The 12475-nt window shown below is 33.1% G+C and overlaps 1 protein-coding gene across 2 annotated transcripts; it reads right to left on the bottom strand.

Moving 5' to 3' along the window:
- Positions 1-9816: 9816 nt before the first annotated feature.
- LOC108471005 (probable WRKY transcription factor 21) lies at positions 9817-11842 on the bottom strand. Of its 2 annotated transcripts, none has more exons than XM_017772557.2 (4): positions 11517-11842; positions 10459-11222; positions 10249-10374; positions 9817-10160 (listed from the first exon to the last, which is right to left on the bottom strand). In XM_017772557.2, the coding sequence occupies exons 2-4, from the start codon at positions 11199-11201 to the stop codon at positions 10019-10021; spliced, it is 1011 nt and encodes a 336-aa protein (XP_017628046.1). In that variant the 5' UTR covers positions 11202-11222; positions 11517-11842; the 3' UTR covers positions 9817-10018. The 2 variants fall into 2 exon arrangements, with proteins under 2 accessions (XP_017628046.1, XP_017628045.1); XM_017772556.2 differs by having other exon boundaries at positions 10459-11271; positions 11517-11839.
- Positions 11843-12475: the final 633 nt, after the last annotated feature.

Here is a 12475-nt window from a genome sequence, read left to right as displayed (position 1 = left end):
ATGATTTAACCAAGAATGTTACGATTGATAGACACTTTATTGTAGATAAGAAAGAGAATTTTCAAGTAAAAGTAATATGCACTCCATCTCAGGAGCAATGTGCAGATATTTTAACGAAGGCTCTTCAAGGTCCTAAACTTGAGAGATTGTATAATAAGCTGGGTATGTACAACCCAACTTGAAGGGGAGTGTCGAATATTTAGTCCTCAAAGTTAGGAGTTAATTTTCTTTTTTGTAGGTATTAAGAAATCAAGAAACTAATTAGTTTTTATTCTATTTTAGTATTACTATTTATAGAAGGTAGTTTACTTATTTATTTGTACAGAAGTGTATATATAACATATACCTATTTTGATTTAATATAGAAGATTAATTCATTCAAAATCTTCACTCGTAGTGAAGAAACATGGTTTTTTTTTGGAAAGTATCTATGTTATGGAAAATACTAACTTGTGCCATAAGTTATGTATTGAGTGTCTGTATATAAAACTCAATAATATCATTTTCACTATTTTGTTTTATTGTTTCAAGACTTGTTGTATCTTAGAGGCAATATTAAAAGCTTTAAGGATTGTAAATGATGCTTCAAGTTCATTTTTTCCCTTAATTTTTTTTTTGCTCCACAAGTTTATAACATAAATAGGTCGTGTTCAGTATGGCATAGCTTAAGGCTCTAAGAATAGATGGCTTTTATGCGAAGTTCTATTAACCGTAGTAGAGGCATTGTGGGTCATAGTGTTTGTGATATGGTGCAACGTGTCTCCTTAGGTAAAGAGATGGAGCCTTGCCTTAATAAACCACAATTGGCTCTACTTGTAAAAGTGATTGGGGTTGAATTTCTATATTAGTTCTGTCTAATCAATTTATGTACTGTCCTATATAATATCATCACTAAAACTATGGTTAATCAGTTGGATTGATTATGTGGAAAATAATTCATTGGTATCAAAGCGAGTTTTGTTGCTAGTGTAATATTTTAGATAATATAGTTATTTCTTTGGAAATAACCTACACAATACGAATCATGAAAAGTAAGAATTATTGGATGGTGGTCAAAGTTGACCTTGAGAAAGCGTATGATAGGATCTGTTGAGACATTTTAGAATACTTTTTATCCAACGTTTGATTTCCAATATTCGTCTTTAAAGAAATCATGCATTGTGTGCCCTCTTCGTCTATGAAGTTCTATGGAATGAGGCTGTAATAGACACATTCTTTTCATCAAGGGGGTACGACAAGAGGACCCTCTATCCTCCGTACCTTTTTATTTTAGAGATGGTTTGTTTTGGGCATTTGATTGGTTTGATTGTCAAAAGGTAAGAGTGGGTGCCATTAATGTTATTTAGAAAGGATGTTTTGTCCCATATTGTCTTTTGTACGATGAATAAATAAATAAAGTTAATTTCATATTTTACTATTATGTCTTTTGTATTTCTATCTTTCATATTTTGCATGAATTGTGAAATTGTGACAAACAAATATTAATTAATTGATTGCCTAAGTTAAAACTGATGATAAATGACATTTTAAGAACATTTACATTGCAAGAAAGACAACTTACTTCAGTAGATAATTTAAATGAGTCTTTCTCAATATTAATTTATTGAAAGTGAGCATTTGATTCAAATATGAGAATTAATTCACTTGTGGCATTCATGGTGTGATTTACCTAAATCTTGAATTAGTCACTGACCATACGTATTTAACTCGTGTCTTTGATATAAGTGGAGGTTTATGCTCTAAAGATGATTGAGCTAATAGCCGATATGTTGGGTAAATGACTTTTGCATGGCATGACTTTACTAACAACAGTGGAATTCATAGTTTAATTAAAAAGTTAATAATATCTTCTCATCAACGTTGTGTGGATTGATAAATATAGAACGTGGCCATGGATTGCTTGTTCTCAAACGAGCAATTTACCATAGTCATTTATTAACTGTGATCATATTAATTATTAAGAAGACACAATAGTGACAATAAGATAAAATAGGATTGTATTGAGTGAATGGATTTAACTCAAAGGAATCAAGGATATCATATGAGGATAACATGGACATAACGAGGTCATTGGACAAAATAGTTGGATAAATTACTTTCGTAAATAGTATACAATAAGGAGTTTTCAATTATGGTATTTCTTGTGGACTGACATCATGATTAAGTAATTGTAAATTATCGGAACCATGTTTCTGGACATAATTGCAATTACTAAAGCCTAATTGTATATGTCCGATTGATCCCTCCGCTAGCTCAACAAAAGCTCGATCAAACTGTATTTGAATCAAAAGAAAATTCAACGACTTTGGAAATAATTTAATTGAGTCAATTTATTTGATGTGGAATTAAATTGGGCGATCATAAAAATTGTTCAACTAAAGAATTTGATTAGATAATTTTCTTAAAAAATAATTTAGAAAATCTAAGTGATTTTTGGAAAATTAATTTTGATCAAGAAAAATTAAATTAATCAAATTAATTAAAATTAATATGATATTTTTGGAAATTAATTTTCAAGTTAGATAATTGACCCAATAAGTAATTGAACTTAAAAATTGGACCTAAGATCATAAATTGGGGTCAGGAGCCCAAAATATAGACCAAGACTCAAAAATTAGTCGAACTAGGTCTGGTATGTGAAATTGAGTCGACGATCCAATTAGTGGCTGGATCAAACTGGTCGGGCCCTCACTGGTCCAGATCGAATCGACAACATTCGAACTAGCTTTGGGTGCTGACGGTAGCATTTCGATGGTTGAAAGATTGTTGGCGACGGTGGGTCTTCAGTGGTTGAGCAATGGAAGAATTACACTCATACTAGGGCTTTACTAGAGAATTTGATTTCAGATTAACTATTCCAAAAATAATATTATTTTAATAGATTTAATATTAAATTAAATTTAATGGTTATCTTGTAGATAAATATTCCATTAATTTAATAAGATTTAATATTAAATTTTATATGATTTTTATCTTGATAAATATTATATTAATTTAATATTAAAGTGATTAAGTTTAATTATAGTTGAACTCTCTAAACACTCTCTATATAAAGAGAGCCTTAAGTCATTATTTACACGCACTTGAATTCAAGAGAAAGTTGTAGAGAGAAAATTCTCTGAAGAAAATATTTAAGAAATTTTCTAAAGATATTTTTCTTATTTATAACTTGGCCCAAAAGTTTAGAGAAGTTGTGAAATTACTCCACTGGTAATTTTTGTGAAAGATTTTCTAATTCAAAGCGAGCCCACACTTGGTAGACATAAGCTTAAGGATAGTGGAGAAGGCTACTCGGTCAAAGCATTCATCTTAGATGAATTGAAATGGTACAATTTTGATTAAGTATTTATTATTTTAGATATCACAACCAAGTTCTTGTTTTGGATTTTTTTTTTAAAAACTCTGATTTTTCCCTAAATTTTTTTCCGCTGCGTTTTCCAAACCTGCTTTTCCAACATGCTGATGACTTAATTTTTTTCTGCAAGGATGAGTTGCGGTATATACATTTGACTAAAGTCTTCTTTTATTACAATACACCAAAAGGAGTAGCCTTTGAATTGAGTAGGGTGCTAGGCTTCTCTCGAGTAGACTATTTGGGAAAATATCTTTGAATGCCTATTTTTCTTGAGTGAGTGACTAGTTGAACTTTCTAGTTTGTGGTTGATAAGGTGTGCACCAAGCTAAATGGTTGGGATGCGTATTACCTTTTATTAGCAAGACATATAATGAACCGGTGCTTTTTGTCTTTTTGAATTACTTTATGTGTACGAATCAAGTGTTGGTTATGGTTTGTAAAGAGATTGAAAAGCTCGCTAGGAACTTTATATGGCGTTTTAGTCACTCCTCGAAAAAGGCAGCCTTGGTTAGCTGGCAACTGTCAAACGATAAAGCATTGTGGTTTGGCTTGCGAAACGCCAAAGATCAGAATATAAATTTCCTTCTTAAGTTGAGCTACAACATTGTTTCCAACACTACGCTTTAAAGGTTTGATTACTTTGCAATAATTATAAAGTGCATTGTGTCTTACTTGAGTTGAGTGAATGTAGTAATTGTTCCTACATATGGAAATCCTTGTAAGGGTATGACCTACTATTCTTAAAGGTCTTTATTGGGTAGGCAATGGCCGATTAGTGAATTTTTGGAATAATAGAGGATGATGAGCTTAGGATCCCTTTAAGAGTATGATGTGGGCTTGATTCCTTTGAAGGATCATGCCCGATGTGTGATGTGCTTGATGCATGAAGAAAGTGGGATTGGGAGTGTTTGAAGTGGTTGTTTCCCCAAGAAATTTTACAATGTATTGCATTTGTTTTGACGCTTAAGCTAGTGTCTGGTGATGATCGAATATCTTGGAGAAGGACAGAGTGTGGGTATTTTTTGATAACAACAAGTTTTGAAGGCATATGTAACTCCAATACACAAAGTATCAGGATGACTAGTTACAAGTCTGATGGAGTAAGGCCTCTCAACGAGTCCGTACATTCTCCTGGTTGGTGCAGCATAATCGACTCCTCACGAATGTAGACTAAGTTCGTAGGGGAATAGCCTCTAAAGGTCATTATGCTAATTATGGTGAGCCCACAAAGATTGTTTTGCATGTGCTACGAGGGTGCCACTTTGCGCAACTGGTGTGGCACAACATTGTTCCCTGCAGGTTTCTAGGTAGGTTCTTTTGTGGTTTTGTGGACGAGTGGTCTAGGTAGAACCTATGAAGTACAGTTGTCTTATAGGTGCACAATGGTAAATGGGAATTAGGTAGCCATTACTGTCTCATATCTCGACAATAGTGATTTGAGAATTTGTTGGTAGCCATCACTTATGAATTAGGTAAAGGTTAATGTTGATGGTTCATTGCCGGCTCGAATGAACATCATTACTATTGGTGGTGTGATTCAAAATATAAGTGGAGGCTAAGTTATAGGATTCTCAATGCATGTTGGTGTGTCCTCGATTTTTCATGTGGATGCAAGAGCTTTGTACGAGGGACTGAAACTAGCTTGGGATAATGGCTTCTGTAATGTTGAAGTGGAAAGTGATAATGTAACATTCCAAAATAGGGCCTAAACGGAACAGTGGTTGCGAAACCACAAATTAGGTAAAAAAAATAAAATAAAAATATTTTATTATTATTTTGAGGTTCATGGTATGATTACATGATTGTGTGAAAATTTCGTGATAAAATTCTATGCATAAAGTGCTTAAATTGAGGTTAGGGACTAAATCGAATAATTTGCAAAACTTGCATTCTAGAAGTTTTAGTATGAAATTATTTTGGAATATTAATTAGGAGATCTTAAATGGTAATTTGACCAATTTTAAGTTCATGGACAAAATTAGGACATGGAAGGAATTTTTGAAAGTTTAGTAAGGAGGGCATTTTGGTCATTTGGTTATTAACATTAATAAAAGGTAAAAAGATGATAAAATTGTATCATCTTCTTCAAGTTACCAGCAGAACCTTACCTCTCTCCATAGCTGGGGTTTCTTCAACTTTCAAGCTTCATAGTAAGTGATTCCAAGCCCGCTTTTAATGATCTTTACGTTTTTGAAGTCCGTAGCTCGATAAAGCTTATGCTAGCAATAATTTAAGTTAGGAATCAAATTTGGAAAAATACCCATAGGTGAAATTTGTGTATTTTGATGTTTTATGATGGAATATGAGGTTTTAAATTATGTTAGACAACTTGTGCTACTTGGTTTTAAGTGAAAACGAGTAAAAGGCTTAATCGGTAAAAATACCTAATAGTCATAAGTACATGTTAGTGTGTGAATTTGATGTTGCCATAGAAGGAAAAATGATCAGCATGTCATAAAACATAAGAAAATAGGATGAAGTTTAATTTACGAGCCTTGGGGCAAAAGTGCAAATATGTGAAAGTTTAGGGCAAAATGTAATTTTTCCAAAGTTTGAGTAAAGGGTTGTTTTGATAAATGTTGATATTAAATAAGCTAAATTTGCTATTATAGATCAAGAAGAGCGAAATTCGAGAGTAGATCGGGGAAAAGAAAAAGTAAAGGACTAAATTGTAAAGTTTAGTCACATTTTGTATCGAGGTAAGTTTACAGTAAATAAATGCAATATTCTTTTATTTTACATTATTATTGTCAATTTTCAGCATTTATATATTTATGTTATGAAAATATTTAAAGTCGAATTTAAGGTGAAGTGACAGAGGAAAAGTGTTAGAAAGCCCCGGTTGAACCCTAGAAATGTTAGGATATTAGGGTTGACAGGACAGAACGAAATGAGCCATGTAAGTCCATATTAGAAATATGGCTTTGGAGACAGGATTGAGCCATGTAAGTCCATATTATATATGGCATTGGAGACAGAATAATTCATGTAAGTCCATGTCAAAGACATGGCATTGGCGAGATATTGATAGACAGAACGACCCTAGTATCCTTAGTATTCCGAGTGGTTCAACGGGTCAGGATACGAGTTAAATTACAGTGAATTAACAGCAAAGGAAAAGTCGATTATACTTATGAAAAGGAAAGGTCGTAAGAAAGAAGGTAAGGAATAAAGAAGAAGATAGAAATTGAGAAGTAAAGAAATTTATGATGTTAGATGATATTATGCATAATTATCCATTATGTTGAATGTTGTGATTTATTTGCTTGTAAGCTTACTAAGCCTAGTGCTTAATCTCTTTATTTTCTTCTTCTTATAGTACTTATCTAGTCACTCGGGATCGAAGGAAATGTCGGAGGCCGATCACACTATCAAAGAAATAACTCGGTATAATTAGACGTTTTGTTTTGTGTATGGCATGTATAGAAACTTAGCCACTTTTGGTATAATATGAACAATGAATGATGTGTAAATACTTGCTAGTGATTAGCTAATAAAAATGGCCGATGATATGCATGTTTATTAATATGTATGATTGAATGGTGATTATCACATGAAGATTATGAAAAATGTGAAAGTAACCTAAAAACAGATTCAAGTAACAGCAATGACGTAACTTTGAAAAATCACTAAAAATTGTATAAACATAGTTTGAAGATGAATAATATATGAAATTAAATCTTATTATGTCTATTTTCTTATGGAATAAGAAAAATAGGTAAAGGTATTATATTTCATGATATATCTGAGTTTTAGTGAAACAAGGTCAGAGCGATTTTAGAACCCTGTTTCAACTTTGGAAATTCACCATAAATTGTACAAAACTAATTAGAAGGTATAATTTATATGGTTATAATCCTTGTTGAGTCTAGTTTTAAGAGAAACAAACGGATTAGTGATATGAATTTTGTACAGGAAGAAACATGGTTCGTAGTAACAAGAGGTTAGTGTAGTCGAGTTTTGAAACAGGGGAAACTTTAACTAATAAACTGTACTAATTGGCTAAGTCAAAAATTCTAGAAAAAAATTAGTAGATATATATATGAGTCTAGTTTCATGAAAAATTTACGGATCTTAATTTCGAGTTTTGAAACTCGAGAAATGAATTTTTAAGTAACCATGACGCAGAAAAACAGTTTATTCTGAAAATTAAAATAAGTGATTTAGAGTTGTTTAAAAGGTAAGATAAGTTTAGTAACACCTCAAGCTTGACTCCGGTGATGGTTTCGGGCGTGGGGGCGTTACAGATAATGTTGTTCTTATCGAACTAGTTTAAAGCAGTGGTGTTGCCATAAATCTCTTGTTTGTGTTGCGATTGTTTCACCAGTTGTGTTGTCGTAGTTGGCATTTTCATTTGAGGTGCATTGGGCGGGAACATAATAAGGTGGTGAATCTTTTGTTTAAGGGCAATTTGTTAGAGCTTAATAAGCTTTATACATTTAATAGACCTCCATCCTCTGTTGTGTCTTTGTTGGTTGTTGATATTAATTGTTATCTCAATTCCATTTGTACGAAGCAGGAGTGCTGAATGTAGCCCCATTTCGGGGATTCCTTTTTTATTGAAAAATATTAATATATACAATATTTTAGATATATATGATATAGATATTGGATCAGTTTAAAATTTTACATGTATGACAACTACAATTATATAGATAAATTTAATGGTTGGATCACTAAAATATTAATCGTACAAAAATATATAAAATAAAGCATAATTTTACACTGGTCTAAGTGAATCTATCAAAATTATATTCATAAATAAATTATGAATATATATTCTTAGGGTAAACTACAGAAATAGTTACTTTTGTTTGCCTTAAATTACATTTTAGTCACTTATGTTTGATATGTTACGCTTTAGTCACTTACGTTTGATATGTTACGCTTTAGTCACTTACGTTATCGTTTTGTTACGAAGTAGTCCAAATGGGTTTTAAATGCCAATTTAGATGTCCAACTAGGATGAAAATAGTTTTTTTGTCAAAATGGAAAGATAATTAAAAGAAAAGAGAGGCGAACGGTTTTTCTTTTCCAGTTCAAGGTGTAATTAATTTAAAATTTTCAATTAAATAAATTTATTTAATTAAAAAACTATTATCGTCCCAGTTGGACATCCGAGTTAGCATTTAAAACCTATTTAGACTGCCATGTAGGATTGTTATTAAAGAAGTAATGGAGCTTAACGACAGAGTGACAACTTCGTAACAAAATAATAATGTAAATGATTAAAACATAATATTTCAAACATAAGTAACTAAAATATAATCTGAGATAAACAAAATTGACTATTTTTATAGTTTACCCATATTCTTATGGTAATAAAATTGAAATTTATTAGTAAGAAAAGTAGAAAAAAGCGAGTTGGAATAGTGATAATAGAGAGATGACCAAGATGCATGCAAATGTAAGATGAATTCCTGTCCCCAACTTCCTAGCCACCAATACTATTTCAAAGGAGTTTTAAGGGAAGAGGTCAGAAAAAATTCCTAGCGTTTGCTTGGATTGCATGCACTGTGTTGCCGAATCGGTGAGTCTAAGACTTATCTTAGTTCACATGCCTTGCCTTCTTCAAACTCCGACTCCAATTTGACTTTAATAATTCTTCACGGATGGCATACAAACAACAATATGGATGTTGATTGATTGCTTCACCAAACTCCCCTAAAATTTCTTCCTTTTATTATTATTATTATAATTGATTGCTTATAATTGATAATTTCATCCAGTCTCTAACTCAACCAGTTTCGTACATCTTTGTTAGGTCGTTTTTAAGCCTTAAAAAAGGAATATGCCTTCATTTCTTTTTTGCACGAACAATACCTTCATTTCAACTATATATATATATATATATATATATATATATATATACGCCTAAACATAGGGGTAAACACGCCACAATTGGACCATAATCGACTCTTATCTTTCTGCTCAAATAATACAACTTGGATTTTGCAGCCAAAAACTCTTACGCAAACTCATTTTATGATAAAATTTTAACATTCAATTAATCTTGAATAAACTTTGTTCAACTGGGTTCAATTTTCATATTCAATTTCTTACTTAACGATCTATGCTCCAATAAGATTTGTAAGTTAGTAAAGTCAAATATTAAAATACACGACGTCTAATCACTTAATTAGGTTGAGCTCACCTCAAAAGGATCAAATCAATTTTATTTTTTATTTTTTTTAGAACTAAATGTAAATAACCGGAGAGCATAGATGCCTATTAACACACCCCCAAGGCCCAGTATATCAGTAGGCACAAGATTCCAGCAGAATATATTCTGATTCAAGGCGTGTTACAGACAAAGAGATAGATGCAACCCCACAACCCCCCGGCCCCGTCGTTAGGTCATAAGTCGTAAATAAGTCCAAATTAGTACCCAAGACCGATGGCAACACCTTAAGCACTACTCATGGCCTTTGATTCAATTCAACCACTTCATCAACCACTGATTTCCCTTGAATCATCAAACCCTTTTTCTTTCAATTTAAACCCCAATTTTTTTCTACAATTTTCTTTTGGTCCAGAACTAGGCAAACAAAACAGGAAAGAAAAATGAAAAAGAAATTGCTCCCATATGTATATCCATGCAAATTATGTAAAAGAACAAGCAAAGGGCAACTAGCCAACCAATCTTAGGCAGAGTGAGTTTTCCTATGTTGTAGACTGTGATGGTAATCTTGGGTGGTTATGCTCACCTTCATAGGTAACAATAAGCATGGATGGTTCTTCTAAGCACCTCTCCACATGCTTCCTTGCAGGGCAACCTCTTATACTGCTACATTTATAATATCCCCTACACCAGTTATAAACAAATTAGACCAGATTCCACTTACATGCACACATAAAATTAATACATAAAGTCCCAGTCTAATCATGTATACCTAGGGTGAGGAGAACCCTTGATCGGCTTCTGCCCGTATTTCCTCCATGAATAATCATCTGGAGGAATGTCAGCAAGCTTGTTACTGATAGCAGGCACCTTGATTGACCTCTTCACTCTATGTTTCCTGCCAACAAAGTGAAAAAAAAAATCAAATCAGAGGGAAAAGAAGGCATTATGAGAAGTAATATAAAAAAAGAGAGAATCTAACCTCTTTTTTGAACAGTGGCATCTACCACTAGTGCCACATTTGACACTCCCATCTTCTGCCTTACCATAACACTTCTTCTGTTGGGAACTTTGATCTGAGGAACGATGTGTACCAATTAAATGGAAGGCGGCACTCCCACCGCCGCTCAAGTTAGTTACACTTCCATCCATACTCAACGAAGAAAGGAAAGACCTGGTTGATGACATGGTTGGTGTGCAGCTAGAGCTATCGAAATTCAAGTTCATCCCACTACTATTGCTCTTCCTAAACATCATTTCAGCCTGTTGTTTCATTTGGTGTTGTTTCTGGAGGAAATGATAGTGGCCCAACGACGCCTTTTGAGAGAGTTGAAGAGGGTGTTTCCCATTAGAACTCAATTCCAAAGATGGGTTCCCTAAATATAGAGATTTCCTAGCGTGTGAAGTCAGTTCTTGAACCGAGCTTTCATGGCAACCAAGGTGCAGATTCTTGGATGGATAATCTGAGGCTGAGGGATTACAGTGTGGAGTATCCAAAAGGGTGCTCTGAGGAAAAGGGGCTTGCAGTTTCCTTAACTTCCTCACCCTTGCATGTCCCAAACCAGAGTTCAAAAGGGAAACTACTCTTTTGAACCTAAAAACAGCTTCCCCAGTTTCAGCCATTAAATGTCTACAGCTAACCTCATCTTGAGGCTGAGACAAGATACTCAAAACTCTATGAGAGCTCTCTATTGCTGCTTTGTTAGCTTCTTCAACCTCCTCCATAGTACCCCGAAAACAATAGATCTTTAAACAATAAAAAGAAACATCCACAGGATCAACCCAACAGGAATTTCTTCAAAAGAAAAAAAGAAGAACAAAACTTAGCTCAAAACACCAATTTTTTTTTTTTTGCTTTTCCAAAACAGAGAAGGCCAATAAGATCAGAGACAATAAGACCTGTAAAATCTGACCATGATAAAGAAAGAAAGAAAAGAGAAAGCAGACAAGGATCAAAGCTGAAACAGCTCCTATCACTAAGAGAAAAACAAAAAACATAGAGAAAATTACCAAAGAACACAGAAAAAAAAAAAAACAGACCTTGTTGGAGTTGATGTTGGTTGTTAAACCCTAGATTATTCTTTCATGTTTGTTTTTATGAGATTGAAAATTGAAAGGTGTGAAAGAGAATACTTTTGTTTTTGCTTAGAAGAGAATTCACAAACGGCCATGACAAAACAAAGCTGCCATCTTTTTTCCCTTTCTACATTTATATGACTACAACTACTTATAAAATAAAATAACTTCTAGTGAGAGAAACTCAACTCAACCAAGAAATTATTGAATAGAGAAAGAGAAATAAATAAAAGAATGGGGCTGATATGAAAGAGCAGCACAAGAGAACAAAAGAGGAGCTGAGGAAATGAAACTACCATCTCTGTCACAGATTTGAAGGTGGGTCCCAAGCAAAGACCTTGGGCTTATTCTTTTTTCTTTTGCCATTTCTGGCTTTTTATTTTTTATATGCTTTCTTACCCCTTTTCTTTCATTAAAATATTGAAGTACTTGAGTACTGTTCCTTTTTTTTCTTGAGACTTACCATTTTCATTTCCATTTCCAGCTCCAGTTTTTACTTCTTCCGTAACCAGATGTGATACTGCTTTAACGTTTCTCACTTTGTCTTTTCGCTGTGAATTGCACAGTTCAAGAGTTAGGGACTTTTTCACTTTGCAATTTCTTTTTTCAATCTATAGTTCATATGCTAATAGTTTTCAAAGTTTTTCTTTTAATCTGCCAAATCCAATGGGTCAAGTAGTAAAGACATAATTCTTCTTTTTTTAACTGTATTCTAAATCTCATAAATAAATAAATAAAAATAACATAAAAAAATTTGTCAATACAAGCTATCAACAAAAAAGAGAAAAATGGTGGATGAGAGAGTCCATTCACCTAGATTAAGAGGAGACGTGATGAAAGGAGAAAGAGAACAAGATGAGGGAAAGCTAGCCGATGGAGTTGATTGTGGAGAGAAAGGGAAGCCCTTGTACCCTTGTGCACCT

The sequence above is a fragment of the Gossypium arboreum genome, chromosome 11 (genome assembly GCF_025698485.1).
Source record: "Gossypium arboreum isolate Shixiya-1 chromosome 11, ASM2569848v2, whole genome shotgun sequence".
NCBI lineage: Eukaryota > Viridiplantae > Streptophyta > Magnoliopsida > Malvales > Malvaceae > Gossypium > Gossypium arboreum.
Note: the sequence above shows the minus strand (reverse complement) of the source record. Positions and strands in the feature narration are given on the sequence as shown.

What these genes read in the sequence shown, in the direction of transcription:
- LOC108471005 (XM_017772557.2), bottom strand. Translation starts at nt 11,201, where the DNA reads ATGGAGGAGGTTGAAGAAGCTAACAAAGCAGCAATAGAGAGCTCTCAT. An exon ending in TGCCACTGTTCAAAAAAGAG is followed by an intron (nt 10,375 to 10,458) that starts GTTAGATTCTCT and finishes CTTTGTTGGCAG; the next exon opens with GAAACATAGAGTGAAGAGGT. An exon ending in AAGGGTTCTCCTCACCCTAG is followed by an intron (nt 10,161 to 10,248) that starts GTATACATGATT and finishes TAACTGGTGTAG; the next exon opens with GGGATATTATAAATGTAGCA.